Raw genomic sequence first — 24703 nt, 5'->3', positions numbered from 1 at the left:
TGAAGTTTGGCAAAAGCCCTGATCGCAACAGAAGTATCCTTTGTGAGTATATATATGCGTGGAAAGTCATGAAAAACCCAACTTCTACTCTGTTCCAAGGCCTCGGTCTAGCCCAAGAGAACAAGTCAACATCCTTTGGGTACCACAAAGCACTCTGCGTAATGATAGCCACCTGCCAGTTTTCCACTGGTGCGCCTCCTTCCCTCCCTCCCTCTCTCTGTTGCTGTCTTGCGACCAGAAAACTCCACAGCATCTTTTCATAATATCAGCACGGCCCACGTGTCAAATGGGTGGGGCAGTCGGGATTCGGGTCCTCCACCTGTGTCCTAATAATAATTTATTATTTATACCTCGCCCATCTGGCTGAGTTTCCCCAGCCTCTCTGGGCGGCTCCCAATCAAGTATTAAAAACAATACAGCGTTAAATATTAAAAACTTCCCTGAACAGGGCTGCCTTCAGATGTCTTTTAAAGATAGGATAGCTGCTTATTTCCTTCACATCTGAAGGGAGGGCGTTCCTCAGGGCGGGCGCCACTACCGAGAAGGCCCTCTGTCTGGTTCCCTGTAACCTCACTTCTCGCAATGAGGGAACCGCCAGAAGGCCCTTGGAGCTGGACCTCAGTGTCTGGGCTGAACGATGGGGGTGGAGACGCTCCTTCAGGTATACTGGGCCAAGGCCGTTTAGGGCTTTAAAGTTCAGCACCAACACTTTGAATTGTGCTCGGAAATGTCCTGGGAGCCAATGTAGGTCTTTCAGGACCAGTGTTATATGGTCTTGGCGGCCACTCCCAGTCCCCAGTCTAGCTGCCGCATTCTGGATTAATTGCAGTTTCCAGGTCACCTTCAAAGGTAGCCCCACGTAGAGCGTGTTGCAGTAGTCCAAGCGGGAGATAACTAGAGCATGCACCACTCTGGCGAGACAGTCCGTGGGCTGAATGGGAAGCTCATTGCTGGAAGGGACCAGGGCACATGGCCACCACCGACCCAACTCCCCTCCTCCAGGTGTTTCCTCATAATGCCAAGCCCTGCAGGTGAAGCAAGGGCACAGAAATGCTGGATGCAATCGCACCATTTTTTAAACTAGACATTACCAGGAAGATCCAGAACGCGAGGGAGCAGCCAACGTTCTTGGAGACCTGCCAGGACACTTGCACCCCAGTGGGGCCATCCCTGTACCCCTATTTTGCATCTTTCCAATGAGCAACAAGTGGCCACTTGCCACACGACACCAGAGCAGTGCCGGATTTACGTATAAGCTAAACAAGCTTCAGTTTAGGGCCCCACTCTCTTGGCGGCCCCCCAAAAAATTAAAGGGAAAAAAACCTGCATGTACATTTCCAAAATATAAGATAAAAAACAACAAATAAAATAAAACCTACATCCAGCAACAATGTTTTGTGTTGTGTAGGCTCCTATGATGTTAGTCATGGGCCCCGCCTGCTAGCCTGCTCCCTAAAATATCACTGGTTTGCTCCTTTCTATATACAGTGGTACCTCGGGTTAAGTACTTAATTCGTTCCGGAGGTCCATTCTTAACCTGAAACTGTTCTTAACCTGAAGCACCACTTTAGCTAATGGGGCCTCCTGCTGCTGCCGTGCCACCGGAGCACGATCATTGAATGCCCACGATGGGGAGAGCTCCCGTTGCTCGGTCCCAACCTAGCAGTTAGAAAGGACGCCAGGGCAAGTAGATAAATAGGTACCACTCCGGTGGGAAGGTAAACGGCATTTCTGTGTGCTGCTCTGGTTTGTCAGAAGCAGCTTCCACCATTTGGATTCCGTTCTTAGACTGAGGTAAAGTTCGCAAACCGGGACACTACTTTCGTTCTCGTTCTGCAGAGTTTGCAAAATGAATCGTTTGCAAACAGGGCTGTTCGTAAACCGAGGTACCACTCTCTCTCTCTCTCTCTCTCTCTCTCTCTCTCTCTCTCTCTCTCTCTCTCTCTCTCTTTGTGTGTGTGTGTGTACTTTTGCAAAGCAGTTTCCACAAATAAATGCATTTTTGTATTTACTAACATAAGTATTTCTATGCGCACTCGGCCCTGAAAGGTGCCTGTTTCTCTACGCGTTGCACGGCTGTAAATTTCGGAGAAGCCTGCATTTCGAAAGATGGTTCTGTGTTTTGGTTCTTGTGCTGTTTCAGATAGGGCAGATTTGGAAGGTTTTCCCGTAGCTGCAAACCGAATTTGATCTCTCTCCCACCGCTGGGTATAAATAAAAATAAAACGAGCATTAGCGAGATAGGAATGACTATGTTCAATGGTTCAGAGTATTGTTCCTCCAGGCTGTTTGGCAGAAAGGGAGATGGCAGAATCAAAGTATTCGGTTAACCCGAGGGAGCAAAACACCTCTGCTCCCATTGATGCAAAGGAGGGGAGTCTCGGATGCTTTCAAAACTATTCCAAAGAGCCCTCGGCTACCTTTTAATCCACCTCGGTTTCCAAGACACGATGGTTTGTCAATCCAGGTTCACATTCACCTTCCCGGGATGTTGATGGAGATGTTAAAAAGGGCGAGGGTTCATCTTAATTAACGCCAGCTCATTATCTTTCTGGCAAGTTTCCACGCTCATGAAAAGCTTGCCGGAGAGGTGTGCAAGCAGGAGCCTGCAGGGAGAGGCCTAAAATGGGTGCCCTTTGGGAGATTATACAACCCAGTCAAGTAGAAGCCAAGCATTGGAAATTGCCTGCTCAGAATTGTTGTTGTTGAGTCGTTTAGTCGTGTCCGACTCTTCGTGACCCCCTGGACCAGAGCATGCCAGGCACTCCTGTCTTCCACTGCCTCCCGCCGTTTGGTCAAACTCATGCTGGTAGCTTCGAGAACACTGTCCAACCATCTCATCCTCTGTCGTCCCCTTCTCCTTGCGCCCTCCATCTTTCCCAACATCAGGGTCTTTTCCAGGGAGTCTTCTCTTCTCATGAGGTGGCCAAAGTCTTAGAGCCTCAGCTTCACGATCTGTCCTTCCAGTGAGCACTCAGGGCTGATTTCCTTCACAATGGAGAGGTTTGACCTTCTTGCAGTCCATGGGACTCTCAAGAGTCTCCTCCAGCACCAGAATTCAAAAGCATCCATTCTTAGCTCCCCAAGATCTCAGGCAGAGAGAAGAAAGGGAGAACACGGACAGGCGAGGTCCTCTACAGCAGGGGTCAGCAAACTTTTTCAGCAGGGGGGCAGTCTACTGTCCCTCAGACCTTGTGAGGGGCCGGACTATATATTGAAAAAAATAATGAACGAATTCCTATGCCCCACAAAAAACCCAGAGATGCATTTTAAATAAAAGGACACATTCTACTCATGTAAAAACACGCGGATTCCCGGACCATCTGTGGGCCGGATTTAGAAGGCGATTGGGCTGGATCTGGCTCCCGGGCCTTAGTTTGCCTACCCATGGTGTTGGGACCCGCCCTTCTTCTGATAGGAAATGCCCTGTGGTGGGGAGACAGCAAGAAACGCCGGGGTCAAGAAGGGTCAGTTGCAAGGGGGGTAGGTGGGAGTTTCAAAAGAACCTTTGAAAACGTTGACTCCCAAGGCACTCGGAAGCCGAGGTACGACTGTATTATTATTATTATTATTATTATTATTATTATTATTATTATTAATACTATCAACATCTATTCATTTTTCGCTTTGTGCACGTAAATAAATGAAATACCAGGGTTGGGGTGGGCATGGAATGAGCCCTAAGGTAAAGGGTAAAGGGACCCCTGACCATTAGGTCCAGTCGTGACCGACTCTGGGGTTGCGGCGCTCACCTCGCAACCAGTGTGGTGTAGTGGTTAAGAGCGCTAGTCTCGTAATCTGGGGAACCGGGTTCGCGTCTCCGCTCCTCCACATGCAGCTGCTGGATGACCTTGGGCCAGTCACACTTCTTTGAGGTCTCTCAGCCCCACTCACCTCACAGAGTGTTTGTTGTGGGGGAGGAAGGGAAAGGAGAATGTTAGCCGCTTTGAGACTCCTTAAAGGGAGTGAAAGGCGGGATATCAAATCCAAACTCTTCTTCTTCTTCTTCTACTGGCCGAGGGAGCCGGCATACAGCTTCTGGGTCATGTGGCCAGCAGGACTAAGCCGCTTCTGGCGAACCAGAGCAGCGCACAGAAACGCCTTTACCTTCCCTCCGGAGCGGTACCTATTTATCTACTTGCGCTGGTGTGCTTTCGAACTGCTAGGTTGGCAGGAGCAGAGACCGAGTAACGGGAGCTCACCCCGTCGCGGGGATTCGAACCGCCGACCTTCTGATCGGCAAGTCTTAGACTCTGTGGTTTAACCCACAGCGCCACCTGCATGCCTACTTTCCAATATAACCCACCAATTACACACACAAAGGCATGACTCTCCAGAAAGTCGACTTTTCTCCCAGAACCATGGACTGATGCAAAAGAGAGCAGAGATCGTCTTCAGTCCCTCCCTCTGTTTTCAAACATCTTCCCTCATTTATAGGACTGGGTCAGAAGTCAACAAGAGTTTGCAATAAACCGTCCAAGAGTCGTCCTACGATCCCGTGCCAAAACCAACATTGTTAAAAGGGCAATGAAGCCACCAAGCTTTGCACAGAAGCTTGCTTCGGGAATGAGAGCTCAATGGTCCCACAGATTGAGAGAGAAAGGTACGGGGGCTCAGCTTTGCTTGGGAACTCTCTATCCCATGGGTGGGGGTCTTCTTTGGCTCCATGGACCAGATCTTCATCAGGACCGGCCTCGTGAACCAAATTGGATAGGTGGGTGGGGCTGGAAGCGACAATGACACCAGGTGTTTCGGCCCTTTGACGTCCCTAAGTCGGGACGTCAAAGCACCTTGCTAAAGCAAGAGCCCTCATTTTTTATCAGGCGTTTTAACGTGACCCCCTTCCAGATTGCACTGAATCCTGCCAAACGGAGCAGGATTTAACCTCCTGCCCATCAGCTGATGCAGAACTGGCATGCACAGCCAATGCAGAAGTAATCACATCGCTTTCTGAGTGACCAGTCAACTCTTTGCGCCATTTCTTTAATTTGTATTATGTTTTACAAGCTCACTAAATGAAAGAACAAAAAACAGCAACCAACTTGATAGCAATAACCTAACACTCTGACAAACGCCCTCCTCTCAGCTCCAGTAAAGGTAAAGGGACCCCTGACCATTAGGTCCAGTCGTGGCCGACTCTGGGGTTGCGGCGCTCATCTCTCTTTATTGGCCGAGGGAGCCGGCGTACAGCTTCCGGGTCATGTGGCCAGCAGGACTAAGCCGCTTCTGGAGCAGCGCACGGAAACGACGTTTACCTTCCCGCCGGAGCGGTACCTATTTATCTACTTGCGCTGGTGTGCTTTCAAACTGCTAGGTTGGCAGGAGCAGGGACCGGGCAACGGGAGATCACCCCGTCGTGGGGATTCGAACCGCTGACCTTCTGATCGGCAAGCCCTAGGCTCTGTGGTTTAACCCACAGCGCCACCCGCGTCCCCTCATCTCCAGTACATAACATCAATAGCTGAATCCTACTGTGACCTAAATGGCTCATTGCCAAAACAAGATGACAAGACAGAAACCTTTTAGGAAAAGTGCATTTCTAAGGTTTGATGGCTCATAACACCTGATTGGCTCTCTATACACTTGTGCTCACTGGCTGCATTCAAATGAAGAAAATCTACCTCATATCAACCTAAGCAAATTGTGCTTCCTTTTTCTAGTTATTTGGCTCTAACTTCTGATAGAATACAGATCATTGAAGAAACTTCATTGCGTTACATTCTTCATGTAATTATCTTTCCGTTGATAATGTAATTTTACGGTATTGCTCCAAAAAAAGAAGAAGAGTTTGGATTTGATATCCCGCTTTATCACTACCCGAAGGAGTCGCAAAGCGGCTAACATTCTCCTTTCCCTTCCTCCCCCACAACAAACACTCTGTGAGGTGAGTGGGGCTGAGAGACTTCAGAGAAGTGTGAGTAGCGCAAGGTCACCCAGCAGCTGCATGTGGAGGAGCGGGGAAGCGAACCCGGTTCACCAGATTACGAGTCCACCGCTCTTAACCACTACACCACACTGGCTCTGGTGGTGTTATGAGACATCAAACCTCAGAAATTTCCCAAAAGGTTTCCACAATTTTGTCCACCTGTGTACCTCTCAAATACCAGGAGAGGATCTAGGAGTCTTGGTTGACCACAAACTTGACATGAGCCAACAGTGTGACGCGGCAGCTAAAAAAGCCAATGCAATTCTGGGCTGCATCAATAGGAGTATAGCATCTAGATCAAGGGAAGTAATAGTGCCACTGTATTCTGCTCTGGTCAGACCTCACCTGGAGTACTGTGTCCAGTTCTGGGCACCACAGTTCAAGAAGGACACTGACAAACTGGAACGTGTCCAGAGGAGGGCAACCAAAATGGTCAAAGGCCTGGAAACGATGCCTTATGAGGAACGGCTAAGGGAGCTGGGCATGTTTAGCCTGGAGAAGAGGAGGTTAAGGGGTGATATGATAGCCATGTTCAAATATATAAAAGGATGTCACATAGAGGAGGAAGAAAGGTTGTTTTCTGCTGCTCCAGAGAAGCGGACACGGAGCAATGGATCCAAACCACAAGAAAGAAGATTCCACCTCAACATTAGGAAGAACTTCCTGACAGTAAGAGCTGTTGGACAGTGGAATTTGCTGCCAAGGAGTGTGGTGGAGTCTCCTTCTTTGGAGGTCTTTAAGCAGAGGCTTGACAACCATATGTCAGGAGTGCTCTGATGGTGTTTCCTGCTTGGCAGGGGGTTGGACTCGATGGCCCTTGGAGTCTCTTCCAACTCTATGATTCTATGATTCTACTTGGGTAACCCCCTGATGTGAGGACCGAAAAGAGCCTTTCCAGAATAAATGGAAAGCGAACGAGAGGAGCGAAACAAAGGAGAAGGGCATTAAAGAAAGAAGTTTCACGGGGCATGTATAGATGCTTTCAGACAAGCCAACCCTCTGTCTGCTCTTTTGTCTTCTGACCCGTTCTTTTTTGACGAATGAGTCAACGAGAACAGGGTGGCTGGTTCATTAACCAACCCCGCTGGGCAAATCCTCCTTTCACCTACTTTTGAACACTCCCTGGATTCTGCCCGCTGCGCAGGTGGTCTGAGGAGCGGAGACCAGTGAGTCACAGGCGAGGCCGGTTCTTCTCCGGGGTGGGTTCCCCAAAGCAAGCAGCTGATCCGACCTCCTGCTACAGATCCCCAGAGAGATTTGAGATCAGGCGCTCAGCAACGGACCTTGCTGGCTGCTGGCCGAGAAAGGCACTTCTGCCTTAAGGATGAGGTGGGGTTGCGCGCTCTCACGACCCCTCCATGTGTGCAGGGGTGTATATTGTGATAGGAATTTTATGGTCTTAGATATATGGTAATGTTCACAAGCGTACCAACCAACCAAGCACGTACATAGATCAGCACAGGAAGACCGACCTGGAACCATTTTGATTCCTAAACTGACCAAATGTTTTCTCTGCAAGGTCAAAGTGGGAAACCTCCCCATTGTCTCTTTTCCTTCACAAATCCTGTCTTAAGGACACATTTAAGATATGAATAGGGTGTGAGCCTGTGACCTGGCCCATTAACTAAGTATTTAACATTACAAAAGACTGGCCAGGCTCCCCAGGCAATCCAATCAAGTAACCTGCCCGACAGGAGATAAACAAGGACAGCAGAAAAACAACATTCAAATTTCTGTTTTAGACCGCCTTTTCTGTGATGTAGGTGTGATGTATCTTAGGTTACACCCCTTCTGTGATGTAGGTATGATGTTTCTGGGGGTGGTCTTGATCTACAGGGTGGCAATTTCAAAAGTCTTTATAAGGCCTTGCACGCCATTTTTCTGGGTTCCTACTCCTCTCCTGTGGGTGAGAGGAGCACCCTGTTGCAACAGATCAATAAAGATCAGGCTTACTAGCTGCTTTGCTTCTCAATATTCTCTGGTTGGCCTCTGTTATCTTCTTCTACCAATAGGGAACCTATGGAAGGACTCTATATGGGCTCTTGGATACCCCATAAGGGAAAAGGGCAATTTTTGTTTACAACAATGGTCACTACACTTCTGATGCAAGCGAGGCAATGAGCATGGACAATGTATTGAATGGAGCTCCTCTAAGACCAGAGCCTAAAATTGTTTGATTGCGCCACCATGCTAGCCTCCACCACAAACAGTGAGGATTGGGCCCGTTACATCTACCTCCCTGAAGCTCAGCACTGGCACCCCACAGGGAACGTATGCCGAGTCCCTACCTGTATGCGTTGTACACAATGACCGTATTTTCCCTGACCCATCTACTGCAATTCTTAAGTTTGCAGATGATACTACCATAATGGGTCTAATTACAGGTGGAGATGAATCAGCGTACGGGGGGGGAGGTTCACAAAGGATCTACATGGTGCCTAGAGAATAACTTGCACCTAAATATTAGCAAGACAAAGGAGATGGTGTTGGACTTTCGGAGGAAGAGAGGGGAACTAGCCCCATTGTTTATCAGGGGGGGTTGTGTGGAGAGAATCTCTTCCTTTAAATTTCTGGGAGTTTACCTTAGTGACGACCTCACTTGGACAAACAATATAGGCTGTAGGGTTAGAAGTAGAAGATAGTGTATTTTAAAATAGTATTATTTGTAAGTGATAAACTGTGAAGATTTTTATGGTAAAAGTAAGCGTGATAAAAATTATTATACAGTGGTACCTCGCAAGACGAAATTAATTCGTTCTGGGAGTTTCTTCGCCTTGCGAATTTTTCGTCTTGCGAAGCACGGATTCCCTGGGTATTAACGGTTTTAAGAAAAAGGAAACAAACTCGCAAGACGTTTTCGTCTTGCGAAGCAAGCCCATAGGGAAATTCGTCTTGCGAAGCAACTCAAAAAACGAAAAACTCTTTCGTCTTGCGAGTTTTTCGTTTTACGAGGCATTCGTCTTGCGAGGTACCTCTGTATATGTAAACTGCTAAAGATGAGGTAAAATGAAAATCAGATAGGGGGGACTTGGGGAAGCCCACCTAACAATGTTTAGAAAAAATAAGGATAAGACAAGAATGTGTTTGTGTTGTTTAGTTGTGTTATAAAATGAATAAAAAATTGGGGGTGGGGACAGGAAAAACAATATAACTCAGGTGGCTAGGAAGGCCCAACAGAGACTCCATTTCCTCAGGGTCTTGCAAGAGAACAGTGTTAAACAACAACTGATGACGTCCTTCAACCAGTCCACAATAGAAAGTGTCCTCTCATATTGTATCACAGTGTGGTACGTTGGCTTGACTGCCATGGACAGAAAGTCTTTACAGAGGGTGGTGAATACAGCATATGATATCATGGGATACCCCCTGAGCCCCATAGATGACATTGCAAGGGATTGTTGCCTTAGGAGAGCGAGAAAAATTCTCAGGGACGATTAACACCCTGGCCAGCACCTCTTTAATCTTCTACCCTTGGGCAGGAGATATAGAAGTATAATCAGTTGTATGGTAAAGGGACTCCTGACCATTAGGTCCAGTCGTGGCCGACTCTGGGGTTGCAGCGCTCATCTCGCTTTATTGGCCGAGGGAGCCGGCAAACAGCTTCCGGGTCATGTGGCCAGCAGGACTAAGCCGCTTCTGGCGAACCAGAGCAGCGCACGGAAACGCCGTTTACCTTCCCGCCTGAGTGGTACCTATTTATATACTTGCACTTTGACGTGCTTTCGAACTGCTAGGTTGGCAGGAGCAGAGACCGAGCAACGGGAGCTCACCCCGTCATTGCGGGGATTCGAACCGCCGACCTTCTGATCGGCAAGTCCTAGGCTCTGTGGTTTAACCCACAGCGCCACCTGCGTCCCATAATCAGTCGTACCAACAGGCTAAGAAACAGTTTCTGTCCATGAGCTGTTAGGCTGCTGAACGGAAAATAATATAGTGCAATGGACTTTACGGGGTTGGTGTGTTGTGCGACAAGCACACACAGTGTAATGAGATTGAGTGTTTGTGGCATGGGGGAGGCTCAGTTAATTTCATTGTACACAGGTTGTACATGGACAATAAAGGTATTATTATTATCTTCAAAGCAGTTCCCGGTTTTTGGCTGAAGACAGGGCGTGCTAATGAGTTTCCCCTGTCACTCCTTCCTCCTTCCTTCCAAGCTACCATATATGTACAAAAAGTCACACATGGAACATTTAACAAGCTTTGTGCCCTCGCCCCTACAATGGAGGCAGTGCTGCCCCCCCCCAGGCCCACAACCGCCCCCCCCCACCAAGACTTTCCCTCCTCCTCTTTCTGCAGGAATGGGACCGCCTGCACAGAGGAGCGAAACACTTCATAAAAGTCACAAGAACACAACAGGGCGGGTGTGTGTGTGTGTGTTCTTTTTCTAAAGAAGAAAATGCAAGGGGGGAGAGGGATAACTCTTCTCGCTTCCCAAACACAGAGGTGAAACGAAACACATTTCTTTGCTCGCTCTCTCTCTCTCCGGCGCTGAAAACAGCCGTGAAAGGGAACAGGGGCGCACTAAACCCAGCTGGAGCTAGTCAGAGGAAGGGACAAAAGATGCTTCACATACTTTCCTTTATCCCGTGGAAGATTCCACTGCTCTGGACTGAGTCCAGTTCTGAAGCAGTAGAAGGCAGGTTCAAGCCCAGGGCCTCTAGCTCCAGATTCCCGCAACCACAGGCACATCACGGGACAGTCACAAATAAGGGCGTACGTATGCTGGCCCTGGGATGCAGTTGGCGCTGTGGGTTAAACCACAGAGCCCAGGACTTGCCGATCAGAAGGTCGGCGGTTCGAATCCCCGTGACGGGGTGAGCTCCCCTTGCTCGGTCCCTGCTCCTGCCAACCTAGCAGTTCTAAAGCACGTCAAAGTGCAAGTAGATAAATAGGTACCACTCCGGCGGGAAGGTAAAGGGCGTTTCCGTGCCCTGCTCTGGTTCGCCAGAAGCGGCTTAGTCCTGCTGGCCACATGACCCGGAAGCTGTACGCCGGCTCCCTCGGCCAATAAAGCGAGATGAGCGCCACAACCCCAGAGTCAGTCACAACTGGACCTAATGGTCAGGGGTCCCTTTACCTTTTGTGCTGGCCCTGGGGGTAAGCCAATCCAGGTGTGGTCCTGAATCCAAAGGTTCCTCTAGGAATCAGTCTGACAGGGTCAAGGCAGGACACGAGGCAGGAAACCAGGCAAGGACAGGTACAGGATCTCAGACAGGATCTAGCATACAGCAATGTTGCTCCCACAATCTGGGGCAGGGTCCAACAGCCTTTTATCTTTGTTGGGGTAACGGCCGGTCCTGATCCCCCAGCGACTCACCTCCCTTTTCACCCGAAAGCGAGCACTGCTCCTGCAAGTACTCAGGTCTTTCCTTCTCTAAGACCTCAGGAGACGTCGGTGGGTTACTAGACCCAGGGGCCGCCTCAGCCTCCCCTGACCCAACCGGTAGTGGAGCAGCTGTAAGCGATGGCCCAGCTGGAGGCAACGAGGGAATCCCCGCATCTGGAGCCAGGGCAGGCTCCAGCCCCTGACTCGGCCCAGCTGGTGTTTGTTGCAGGGGAACCTGTGCAGACTGGGGCTCTTCAGAATCATTTTTTGGGGGGGGGGTGTCAAAATTCCATGGCTGGGAACGCATTAGAAATTTCCCCATAGGAATCAATGGAAATTGTCAACTTGTTATGTGAACACTTGCCTGACAAAGGATTCCTGAGAACACCTTGTGTTCAGGTAGAAGAAGAAGAGGAGTTTGGATTTGATATCCCGCTTTATCACTACCCGAAGGAGTCTCAAAGCAGCTAACATTCTCCTTTTCCCTTCCTCCCCCACAACAAACACTCTGTGAGGTGAGTGAGGCTGAGAGACTTCAGAGAAGTGTGACTGGCCCAAGGTCACCCAGCAGCTGCACGTGGAGGAGCGGAGACGCGAACCCGGTTCCCCAGATTACGAGTCCACCGCTCTTAACCACTACACCACACTGTCTGGAATCCTGGAGAGCTGCTGCTGTAAGCCCATGCAGCCAATACTGTACTAAATGGGCCAATGGTCTGATTCTATATAAGCAGCCCATATAAGGAACTCTCTGGGTTCCTAAGGGCTGTAGCAGCGCTTATTTTAGGATATCTCCCCATTCAGAGAAGTGCTTATAACAATATACTGACAACCATTACTTCTTCAAGGCACTGCTCTTAGAATAAATAATTCCTTCTGTCTCTGTTTGTTTTAGTTGGTTGTATTAAGTGGTTTAAGAAACCAAACAAGCCCTAAAGCTGCATTATTATTATTTTTAAAAAACCCAACGTGGGTACCACTGAATGTTAGTCATAGAGATGACCTATTGAAATCAATGGAGTTAAAGTTAAGAGGTAAAGGGACCCCTGACCGTTAGATCCAGTAATGGCCAACTCTGGGGTTGCAGCACTCATCTCGCTTTATTGGCCGAGGGAGCTGGCATACAGCTTCCGGGTCATGTGGCCAGCAGGGCTAAGCCGCTTCTGGCAAACCAGAGCAGCGCACGGAAACGCCGTTTACCTTCCCGCCGGAGCGGTACCAATTTATCTACTTGCACTTTGACGTGCTTTCGAACTGCTAGGTTGGCAGGAGCAGGGACCGAGCAACGGGAGCTCACCCCGTCAAGGGGATTTGAACCTCCGACCTTCCGATTGGCAAGTCCTAGGCTCTGTGGTTTAACCCACAGCGCCACCCGCATCCCTAGCCCATTAAATTCAGTATAACTTAGTTTGCTGCCTCCCTGTCAATTGTTATTTTATTAAAGTCTGACACTTTGGGGGTTATCTTTGGACGGGAGGTAGGTGACGATTTTGAAGGATCGCTGGTACCAAATTTATCCCAAATCACTACTTACTAGACTAGAAAGTAGGCCTTATTTGACTCAACAGCGCTTGCTTCTGAGTAACCTTGCCCTGCTATGAATCTGTGTTTACCTATGTGTCAGATCCTACACATAAATGGGGCTGGGATGGTGGAGATTTATCGCAGAACCGTAGAAGTGAAAGGGATCTCCTTAGACTAAGGGGGGAATCTGATAATTTTTGTTTCTCTCAGTTTCTCACCCCCCCCATTAAATTCAGTTCTCTACATTTCTGCAGCAATGTGCAATATCGTAAAGTCGTTAAAATTCATCGTTTCAGTGCGAAATTCTCCCAAGCTACACATTATTTACAAAGCCACCCCCCAATGCAATGCACTATTGGTCCTCTTTCAGCAATATATTCATTTTTATGTACACATCCCCTTAGTACGTGCCTTTTTTTGTACAGCTCCTGGCTGTAGAGCTGTATTACAAAATTCAGGGAAGGGCGAGAATTCAGAAAGACGGCTGCATTTCAAAGGCTGGGCTGGATAAATCCCAAACTGGAATTAAGATTGCCAGAAGAAATATCAACAACCTCAGACACACGGATGACACAACTTTGATGGCAGAAAGTGAGGAGGAATTAAAGAACCTCTAATGAGGGTGAAAGAGGAGAGCGTAAAATATGGTCTTGCTTCTTGGGAGAAAAGCAATGACAAACCTAGACAGCAGCTTAAAAAGCAGAGACATCACTTTGCCAACAAAGGTCCGTATAGTTAAAGCTCTGGTTTCCCCAGTAGTGATGTATGGAAGTGAGAGCTGGACCATAAAGAAGGCTGATTGCCAAAGAATGGATGCTTTTGAATTCTGGAGCTGGAGGAGACTCTTGAGAGTCCCATGGACTGCAAGAAGATCAAACCTCTCCATTCTGAAGGAAATCAGCCCTGAGTGCTCACTGGAAGGACAGATCCTGAAGCTGAGGCTCCAGTACTTTGGCCACCTCATGAGAAGAGAAGACTCCCTGGAAAAGACCTGATGTTGGGAAAGATGGAGGGCACAAGGAGAAGGGAATGACAGAGGATGAGATGGTGGGATAGTGTTCTTGAAGCGACCAGCATGAGTTTGACCAAACTGCGGGAGGCAGTGGAAGACAGGAGTGCCTGGCGTGCTCTGGTCCAGGGGGTCACGAAGAGGGGGACACGACTAAGCGACTAAACAACAACAACAAATTGTTTCAGAAATTGTGAATCAGGTGGATTTGCATTAAAATGTGAGCCAAACCAAATTCCTCCCCCCGACAGGTAGGCGCCCAGCCTAGTTTTAAAAGTCTCTGAGGAAGTTGAGCACAGTTGAGCACTGAGCACAGATAGCTCAGTGGGTTAGAGCATGGTGCTGAAGATGAAGGTTCGATCACCGCATGTGACAGCTGCATATTTTCCTGCGTTGCATGGGGTTGGGAGTCCCTTCCAACCCTGTGATTCTATGATTCTAAGGAGAGTCCGTCCACGCAGTCAAACACCTCATGTCATCAGTAAGCTCTTCCTTATACAGTGGTGCCTTGCAAGACGAAATTAATCCGTTCCGTGAGGCTCTTTGTCTAGCGGTTTTTTCGTCTTGCGAAGCAAGCCCATTGACAGCTTAGTGGATTAGCGCTATTAGCGGTTTAGAGGCTTTTAGCAGCTTTTAGCGGCTTATCAGCTTAGCGGATCAGCTGATAAGCGGCTTAGCTGCTTAGAAAAAGGGGGGAAAGGGGGGGATACCCCGCAGGAACTCACAAGACCTTTTCGTCTTGCGAAGCAACCCCATAGGGAAATTCGTTTTGCGAAGCGCCTCCAAAACGGAAAACCCTTTTGTCTAGCGGGTTTTCCGTCTTGCGAGGCGTTCGTCTTGCGGGGCACCACTGTAGCTTCCTAATAGTGTGTAGCACTTTTTGCAACTGCAGCTAGGAAAATTAGATCTAATTATATAGCCAAGGTAGCCATTAACTGTAAAGGAGATGAATTTATTTGATCCTGTCTATCTACCTCAGGCTATGCTCTATCTTTCAAACAAATCAAATATCTTTAATACGGTCAATCTTTGTCACCAAACCCTGAGTATAAATTGCACACTGTATTAACTGACATTGCTTTTAACATTAGCGGCCACGTGATGATTTTAGCTTATGAATTTTACTGTTTTGATTTGTACATTGGGGTACTTTTATAGCTCTGTTTAGAGTACGTAATGTTTTGATAATATAAATGTTTTAAGTCTTTCGGTATATTTTCTTTTAATTGTCAAATAATTCTGTGTACACTGCAGGAAATTGCAGAGTGTGAATGCCCCTCCAAAATTCTCTTCCAACTTGGATAGGGAGAGAGGGAGAGAGAGAGAGAGAGAGAGAGAGAGAGAGAGAGAGAGAGAATTGTGAAGTCTTTATGAACGCTGGGAGGGCAGTAAAATGGAAGTGTGAGGGAGAACCGAAAGGAAACAGGTTATTTCAGAAACGGAGAAAGCTGACCTCTTTCCATTCACCGCCAAACTCCTGAGTTCCACCTTACTTCAACAGAGCAGGAAATGGGTCTAATCCAGGGCTGCGTTTAGATGCTGCGATGCCGTAAAAATCACAGAAGGCAGCTTTGACCCCAGAACTCAACTTCCTGAGAATCTCAGCTTGCTTTACTTAGAGAGAGAGAGAGAGGTTCTGAGAAATATTCAGTCCATGTGCGCGAAAGCCATTCAGAGTATGTGCATATAATGCTTTATATTTCACCGCTTGCCTCTCGCAGTTAACAAGGGAGAAGAAGGCGTCGCACAGCCCGTCTGCCTCAACGGCGACCGGTACCGCCTTGTCGCTAGACTGGGATTTCAAGAAGCAGGAGAGAGGTTCAGTAGCCGTTTCCAGAGCAAAAATCGGCTGCAGTTTTCCAGCAACCGGGGAGGGGAGGAGGAAGATTGGCTCTCCCACCTGCCTCAACTAGGAAAACCAGAATTATGCAAAATAAGAAGCGCTGCGCACATTTCCTCAATTTGCATTACAGGGGAGGGGTGCTTATTTTGGGACAGATATGAATCCTTGCGCCAGAGAGAGCGCATACCGTATTTTTCGCTCTATAAGACGCACCAGACCACAAGACGCACCTAGTTTTTGGAGGAGGAAAACAAGAAAAAATATATTCTGAATCTCAGAAGCCAGAACAGCAAGAGGGATCGCTGTGCAGCGAAACTGATTACCGGTACTTCCCCCCATTTAAATCGCGCTTCCTTTGCATTTCAGCGGAGGGGGTAGAAATAATTATGCCCTTGGTTCCATGGAATTCACAGCTTAGGGTAACATGTGCAAACAATCGCCGAGGTTGCGTTAAATAGCAGGCAGGGGATGCCACAGAGGAATGTGGCATTTGGCGGAACCGAATCACAGCAGAACAGAAACAGCTGTGAGGAAGATGGGTCAAGCAGAAATCCCTTCATGAATGCACAGCATCCCCGACAGACAAACAACCAGATGCTGCTTAAATGTTGTTTAGTCATTTAGTTGTGTCCGACTCTTCGTGACCCCCTGGACCAGAGCACGCCAGGCACTCCTGTCTTCCACTGCCTCCCACAGTTTGGTCAAACTCATGCTGGTAGCTTCGAGAACACTGTCCCACCATCTCGTCCTCCATCGTCCCCTTCTCCTTGCGCCCTCCATCTTTCCCAGCATCAGGGTCTTTTCCAGTGAGTCTTCTCTTCTCATGAGGTGGCCAAAGTACTGGAGCCTCAGCTTCACGATCTGACCTTCCAGTGAGCTGCTTAAATACCTCCCACAAATGGTAGCCACAGCAGGAAGGAGTATTCATTGAACAGGTAGCTCAGGGATCCCTTTTCGACAAGGCAAAGGTAGACAACTTCTCGATTCTCCAGACATTGCCCCACAGGTTGACAACTGGTACTTAGTCCCTGAAACAGAATTGGCTCAGTGTGCCCCAAACACTCAATAATAATAATAATTTATTACTTATACCCCGCCCCTCTGGCCGGGTCTCCCCAGTCACTCTGGGCGGCTCCCAACAGGATATTAAAAACACATCAAACATTAGAAACTTCCCTAAACAGGTCCGCCTTCGGATGTCTTCTGAAAGTCAGATAGTTGTTTATTTCCTTGACATCTGATGGGAGGGCGCCACCACCGAGAAGGCCCTCTGCCTGGTTCCCTGTAACCTCACTTTTCGCAGGGAGGGAACCGCCAGAAGACCCTTGGAGCTGGACCTCAGTGTCTAGGCTGGACAATGGGGGTGGAGACGCTCCTTCAGGTATACTGGGTCGTTTAGGGCTTTCAAGGTCAGCACCAACACTTTGAATTGTGCTCGGAAACGTCCTGGGAGCCAATGAAGGTCTTTCAGGACCGTTGTTTTAGGTATGCCCTCGGCCAGCCACTAGATCCTTTGTTGTTGTTTAGTCGTTTCCAACTCTTCGTGACCCCAAGAACCAGAGCACGCCAGGTACTCCTGTCTTCCACAGCCTCCCGCAGTTTGGTCAAACTCATGCTGGTAGCTTCGAGAACACTGTCCCACCCTCTCGTCCTCTGTCGTCCCCTTCTCCTTGTGCCCTCCATCTTTCCCAACACCAGGGTCTTTTCCAGGGAGTCTTCTCTTCTCATGAGGGGGCCAAAGTCTTGGAGCCTCAGCTTCAGGATCTGTCCTTCCAGTGAGCACTCAGGGCTGATTTCCTTCAGAATGGAGAGGTTTGATCTTCTTGCAGTCCATGGGACTCTCAAGAGTCTCCTCCAGCACCAGAATTCAAAAGCATCCATTCTTTGGCGATCAGCCTTCTTTATGGTCCAGCTTTCACTTCCATACATCACTACTGGGAAAACCATAGCTTTAACTATACGGACCTTTGTTGCTTTCAGCCAAACTAGAGGGAGATGCTTCCTTCCAACTTCCTCCTGCGCCTCAAGTCCCAAGGCTGCTCCTGTAGAACTCAGGAGGGAAGAGGAGTGAGACCAAACTAGAATGTCTTGGCCCTGCCTTGTCCTTGGCTCTGGGTCCAGTCGCAAGGAGCACCAGCCACCACTCAGCGCATGGTTCAGGAACAACCATCTCAGTCAAGGAAAGCATGCGCGCTTGGGGGGAAATGCGGCCACAGCCTGCAGAACCGGGAGGGGAGGAGCGGGGCCTTGGAATAAACACACTTCCCTAAACAAAGTTTTCTCGTGAAGCGGCTTGGCAGCGGTCCTCCGCTTCTCCAGAAGGCACTTGAGATTGCAATACAGTAAAAATTTATATGACTTAAGACACTCCACGGCGCCTGGCAGTTTCTCGAAAGAGCAAGCGGCCAGAGGTATTTGAGGAAGCCTAAACAAGAGAGTGATCTATAAAGAGAGAGAGAGAGAGATTGAACCTTGAAGCTGAGTTCAGGATCACAGAGCCTAGCGCTTGCCGATCAGAAGGTCGGCGGTTCGAATCCCGGCGACGAGGTGAGCTCCCGTTGCTCAGTCCCTGCTCCTGCCAACATAGCAGTTCGAAAGCACACCAGCGCAAGTAGATAAATAGGTACCGCTCCGGCGGGAAGGTAAACAGCGTTTCCGTGCGCTGCTCTGGTTCGCTAGAAGCGGCTTAGCCCTGCTGGCCACATCACCTGGAAGTTGTACACCGGCTCCCTCGGCCAGTAAAGCGAGATGAGCGCCGCAACCCCAGAGACGTCCGTGACCGGACCTAACGGTCAGGGGTCCCTTTACCTTTAGGGATGTGGGTGGCGCTGTGGTTTAAACCACTGAGCCTAGGGCTTGCCAATCAGAAGGTCAGCAGTTCAAATCCCTTGACAGGGTGAGCTCCCGTTGCTCAGTCCCAGCTCCTGCCAACTTAGCAGTTTGCTCGTCTGACTGGAACATCATTAATAATAATAATAACTAGAAGAAGAAGAAGAAGAAGAAGAAGAAGAAGAAGAAGAAGAAGAAGAAGAAGAAGAAGAGGAAGAACAACAACAACAACAACAACAACAACAACAACAACTTCATTATGCGTTTCCCCAGCCACTCTGGGCAGCTTCCAACATAGATGAAAACATAATAAAACATAGAACATTAAGAAACCTCCCTACCCAGATGTCTTCTAAAGGTTGTATTGGCTTGAGGGAGGGGCAGTCACATAACTCCATGCCCTCCAACGTTTTTCCGATGAAAATAGGGACGGCCTAAGGAAAAGCGGGACGTTCCGGGATCAGATCAGAAACTGGGATGGCTTCTGTAACTCCGGGACTGTCCCTGGAAAACAGAGAGGCTTGGAGGGTCTGCTCTCTGTCTGAGGGGCTCTCCAGCCCAAGCCTAGTTTAGAGACAAAAGTCTGCAGACACACATAAGGACACGTGACTTTCCCCCCAAGGAATCCTGGGGACTGTAGTTTGCTATGGGTGCTGGGAAATGTAGCTCTGTAGTGGGGAAACGTCAGGATCCAATCGTATGTATTTAAATGTATAGTCTGAACCAGGGCTGGGTTTAGGTTTGATGAGGCCCTAAGCTACTGAAGGTAATAGAGCCCTTTCTATGTCCAGCTGTCCTTTGTCAATAATAATAATAATAATAATAATAATAATAATAATAATTTATACCCTGCCCATCTGACTGGCTTTCCCCGGTTGCTCTGTGTGGCTCCAGCAACAACAAATTGTTGCTATTTTTTGTGTTCAATATATGCTATATGGTCATTTATGGACCTCATAGGTATCTCAAGCCATTTGCCCATATTGCCATGCAACCAGTCCATGCAGAATGCAGGCACCCTATGTCTAGAAAGGAGCAAACCAGAGATATTTTAGGGAGCAGGCTAGCAGGCGGGGCCCATGACTTACATCACAGGAGCCTACACAACACAAAACACTGTTGCTGTATGTTGGCTTTATTTTACAGTGGTAGCTCGGGTTACATACGCTTCAGGTTACTGACTCCCCTAACCCAGAAATAGTGCTTCAGGTTAAGAACTTTGCTTCAGGATGAGAACAGAAATCGGGCTCCGGCGGTGCGGCAGCAGCGAGAGGCCCCGTTAGCTAAAGTGGTGCTTCAGGTTAAGAACAGTTTCAGGTTAAGAACGGACCTCCGGAGCGAAATAAGTACTTAACCCAAGGTACCACTGTATTTGTTTTTTATCTTATATTTTGGAAATGTACATCCCTTTAAATTTTTTGGGGGGCCCCCAAGAGAGTGGGGCCCTAAGCTATAGCTTATTTAGCTTATACGTAAATCCAGCACTGGTCTGAACACTGCCAAAGAATGCCAAGAAGGCAGATCTGAAAATACACACTTCCCATCCACAATGAGCACATCAACAACAGACTGTGATATTGATGATGATGATGGTATATTTATTCCTTGTCTTTTTCCCAGACAAAGACTCAAGGCAGTTTACAGATGCAGAACACAATTCGCCTTGTCAGTCGTCCCCATTCCCAGGAGATGAAACACATCTCTATATAAACCTTTGCAATTACCGTATTTTCCGCTCTATAAGACGCACCAGACCACAAGACGCACCTAGTTTTTGGAGGAGGAAAACAAGGAAAAAAATATTCTGAATCTCAGAAGCCAGAACAGCAAGAGGGATCGCTGCGCAGCGAAAGCAGGAATCTCTCTTGCTGTTCTGGCTTCTGGGATAGCTGCGCAGCCTGCATTCGCTCCATAAGACACACACACATTTCCCCTTACTTTTTAGGAGGGGAAAAGTGAGTCTTATAGAGCAAAAAATACGGTATTTCTAAATGTGCACCTAGGCATACCGATTACAATCTGCAAGCTTCACGCCAGCAAATGAGGAAATCACCCTGTATCCCAAAGCTAGATTTTGCTAAATAAATAAATTCCGAGTTTGCTATAGTCGGCTATGCGGTTTTGCTCCCGTAAGTAGAAGTTAGGCAGTTCTGGAAACGAGTTCATAGTTGATGCGAGCGGCTGATCTGATACTCGTTTATGTATTTGTGAAAACGGAGGAATATGCCCTGCCCTCGTTTCCCTCCCCTGCACTAACTCTACAGTGAGAAAGCAGAGTTTTCTGGTTTACGCACTGTTGAAACATGTGCGCCGAGCCGTTATTTCACATGCAAAATTCTTCCCTGGGCATTTTAACTTTGCACATCCCTGTCAACACTGGGGAGATGTGCTATTCATTAATTAGTGAATGAAGCAGTTGGTATATCAGTGTTCTTGGTATTCCCCTAACCTCTTTAAAAAAACCAAATATTTAAATCTAGGGATAAACTCTTAGTCCCAATTAGTTGAGTATTTGGCACTGCCCTACCCCTCTAACAAGAGATATGAAAACTATTCTCTATCCAGCATCTGAGAGCCACCCAAATTTTTAAAGTTCGTTCACCGTAGGCTACATGAAGCCGCCCAGAAATAAATTCCTGACTCCGGTCCTGTGTTCGAATTTCCACTTTGCCCAAACGCATGGAAGAAAATAGTGGGCCGTGCTGCTTTCAAGGTTGCAAGTGGAGGGGAATTTCTCAAATGCTTCTTGCCATGTAAAATGGAAAAGAAAAGAAAAAAGCTCCTTGCTTGGCCGCGAGGAGAAAAACCTTGCCCTCTGTGTGCTGTGCTAGATTTCTGCTTGCGGGGCATTTTGCTTGGCTTTCATTTTAATATGGGGGAATGCTCAAAACTGTGGCTGGAGAAGGGATGGAGCCCAAGGGTAGGGAAACTGTTTTGGATGCCAGGATTCAATCCTTGTCATCTCTAGGAGGGACTGAAAATGACCCCCCTGTGTGAAACACTGGAGAGTCAATAAACCAATGTAGAATTTTCTATGTCCCCTGCCTCCATTCTACTTCCTCAGGATCCGACCACCTCATTCTGCTGCAGGGACAGATCTGATTTGAGATGGCACTGGGGGGAAAGAAGGAAATGTACACATCTTTCGTCACCCTCCCATATTTAAGACACTTCCCCTCTTGATCTGGTTGTTAAAATGATCTCAGCATGTTGTCCTCAAACTCTGCATGTCCTCACACTTCCACCTCCCCTGGAAAGCAAGATTTTACCCTTCCTTCACAGCCCGGAAAACAATGGGAAGAGCCCCCGTCCTCTTACCTTCGCAGTCCAGTCTCTCCGAAAACCATCCGTCAAAAAGCGTCCCCGGAAAAGCAGAGATCTCCGAAAGAATAAAAACCCACAAGGCCAGTCATCTTTGCAAAAACAAACAACAGCCCACAAAAACACAAGGGGGTGGGGTGGGGGGTGGGAACACAAATCACCTCAAAGGGCCCATCTCATCCAGGAAAGTCCAAAAAGTAATTCAGCGGCAACTCCAGAAAACCTCCACACCCGACTTTGGGTTAATCCTCCTCCTGACCACCAACCGCCCTGCAAAACCTCATTCCGCTTTCTCCATTGTGCCAAACCAGGGCAGCTCTGCTACCAAAACCCATCTTCTCACTCCCTGGGGATCCAGACTTTGAAGGACATCGGAAACGACACCCAGATGCAGATTCCAGAAGTTTTTGTGGCTCTCGGAGGCAGAGGACGCTCCCTCTGCTGACCTGGGCCTCCTTCCTTCGCCTCGCCCCAAGGGAGGAGAGGTCCTTTGGGGAGAGGTCAAGCAGGTGGACGTCTGCACGTGGCTCCTGCCGCCCACCTCCGCCCCTGGGCCAGGTGTGATCCTCGCCAGCGGAGCCTCTCCCCTTTGGGCACTTGGCGAATCGGTCTCCTCCAGCTGGCTAATTCCCTGCCACTTCTTGCTGCCTCCTCCTGCGAGGAAGGTGGCGGTCTTCAGGCCTCCAAAGGTCACTCAGATGCCCTTTCCGAAGCGCTTCTCCTGGCCACAGCTGGAGTCTCTTTGCGCTGGTGCGTCTGGTGTGCATAAACGCCGACTTTTCCTCCTCTTCCTATCCAGCTGCCAGCCTCAACTCAGCAATCCTTTGGAGACGGAACAGCAGGGTTGCAGTGGGGGGAGAGAAAGCAAACATGCAAGGGGGGGGGAACCACACACCCAAAAAAAAAACCCCCAAGGCTTCTGGTTCTGTCACTTTTCAAGAAGTTATTTCCTTCCACAGCAGCTATTTTCCTTCTCCCCTGCTTTGCATTTTTCACATTCACCTTGGAGCTTCTCTGCTTTAGAGGGAACAGTGAAAGGGTTTGGTGGATCTGTTCCTGCCTTCCAACTCTTTTTCTGGGGGGGGGTTGAAAGGAGGGGGGCAGAGAAGGTGCAGTCCACAGAGCCGAATGCACGAGGGGAGGGGTTTGGGCAAGCCCCGCCCTTCACCACCAAGGCTGAGGGTTTCAAATTTCCCCCTAGTGCCCAAAAGATTAAGCGTGTCTTTCCTGAGACGATCAGTGCTGCTTCTCCCAAACTATGGGAAGAGAGAAGGATGAGAGGGCTGGAAAATCTAGATGTCAGGGGGGGTTGCGGGTGGGGAGAGACGAGAGGAGTGATTTTATTTTAAGTACCAGGTGAGGACATTTTATTTGAAATAGCTCAGCGAGGATGTCATCCGGGCGTTTGCTGTTTAAGAGGCACTTTCTGTCGACATCATCGATTCCCATGCTGTCTTCCTCGCGGAGGCAAAAATGTGGAAGGCAGCTCTCCGCCTCCTAGGAGCTTACAAAGTAAAATAAACAAATGAGGCTGGAGGGAGGAACCAGGGAGTGGATGAACACAGACGAGGGCAGTCCAAATTTGGAGTGGTGATTTTCAGAAAGGAAGGCCACGCAGGGAAGTCCGCAAATTGAAGAGTGATTTGAAGGAAGGCAGAAAGGATGAAAGTGTTGTACAGGACCTGCTTGTTCTGCCCCACTTTTCTTTCATAGACTCATAGAATTGTAGAAAGGGACTCCAAGGGTCATGAAGACCAACCCCCTGCGATGCAGGAATCTTTTGCCCAGTGTGGGGCTAGAACCCACAGCCCTGAGATTGAATCTTGCGGTTCTGCCTGCTGAGCTGTCCCAGGAAGCCACAAGTGATTTGACCCCAGCATTGCATGGAGAGAACTCCAGGTGGAAATAATGACAAATGACGCAATTATTAAGGTTAATGTGCTAAAAATAAAGGCCACAACTTTATTGATTACAGGTGATGAGTGGTATTGGCTCAGGCATTGGTCCTAACCGACTATATCTGACTCCAGCCCATCTGCTGGAAGTCCAGGAAGGGTTAACCACCAGTAGGGGGAGTCCTGCTGATGCACATCAACTAGTAACTCCTCCGGGGTCACTGCTAGGGGGCGTGCCTTAGGCCCTCACCTCCCTAGGCTTTGGACAGGGCCACGCCCCCTGGAATCCTTTAACAGAGTACCCTTCAATATGTGGGGCAGGTGATGGCACTACCTCCCCTCTTCCATCTACAGAAATATACCAATGCCTAACCTCCAATACCCAGAAAGTTGTGGCGATTTGATACGAGGTTGGCGGAAACCAAACGGCTGGTGCCAATTTGCCAAGTGGGAAAATTCCTACCAGGCCCCTCGACGGCGACCAACCGAGGTCCACAGCAAGGTCAAAGAATGAAAACCTTATAGGGTGGGAAAACAGGAACAGCTGGTGGGCAGCAAAGAGGGACATCTCTTTATAGGATGGGCCACGCCCCTGAACCAGCCGATTGGCTGGCTAGGGGGTGACGCAGCCGGGAATCCCCCCAGTCACGCGGGGCTGCCCTCCACCCACCACGGGTGTGGAGGGGCTGTGAAGCCCGCAACCCACCTCCCTCCTGAAGGTGGAAGTGGCTTTCTCACGCAGCCAATATTTGGAGATGCAACATTATGTCGTAAAAACAAAAAATGCAATATTCCCGGGCATGTGCAGAGTGCCTTTCCTTCACGCCTGAGCAATTCTCGCGAAGGAAATGGTGATAGCTGCACAGTGTGCATTCATCCTTACAGTACGTGGAGAGAAAAACAGCCATCTTTTGACATTCACACTGAATTTTGCAATCCAGTTCTCCGAGAAAACTGTGGAGAAATGCAGGTGCCCAGGGTTAAAGGTTATAGCAGGGGAAGACTTCTTATTTTGAAATGTAAATTA

The 24703-nt window shown here is 48.7% G+C and overlaps 1 protein-coding gene and 1 long non-coding RNA gene across 5 annotated transcripts in view; one reads left to right on the top strand and one right to left on the bottom strand.

Annotated features, from left to right (window-relative positions):
- The window catches only part of NRTN (neurturin), a 68538-nt gene extending 45886 nt beyond the window's left edge, over positions 1-22652 (bottom strand). For 3 of the 4 annotated variants that reach the window (XR_014164262.1, XM_081895915.1, XM_081895917.1), the window contains exon 1: positions 21779-22652. Coding sequence is in view for 1 of the 4 variants with exons in the window: in XM_081895917.1 (XP_081752043.1) it covers positions 21779-21807 (29 nt within the window). In the remaining 3 variants the exon portion in view is untranslated. The remainder of the gene's footprint in view (positions 1-21778) is intronic. The other variant, XM_081895916.1, reaches the window with a different exon arrangement.
- LOC309361021 lies at positions 7522-7898 on the top strand. The gene is made up of 2 exons (XR_014164302.1): positions 7522-7689; positions 7729-7898. It is a non-coding gene; the product is annotated as an uncharacterized lncRNA (long non-coding RNA).
- Positions 22653-24703: the final 2051 nt, after the last annotated feature.

The sequence above is a fragment of the Podarcis melisellensis genome, assembly GCF_964234715.1.
Source record: "Podarcis melisellensis genome assembly, chromosome: 18".
In the NCBI taxonomy this organism is placed as follows: Eukaryota; Metazoa; Chordata; class Lepidosauria; order Squamata; family Lacertidae; genus Podarcis; species Podarcis melisellensis.
This window is presented reverse-complemented; position numbering and strand designations above follow the sequence as displayed.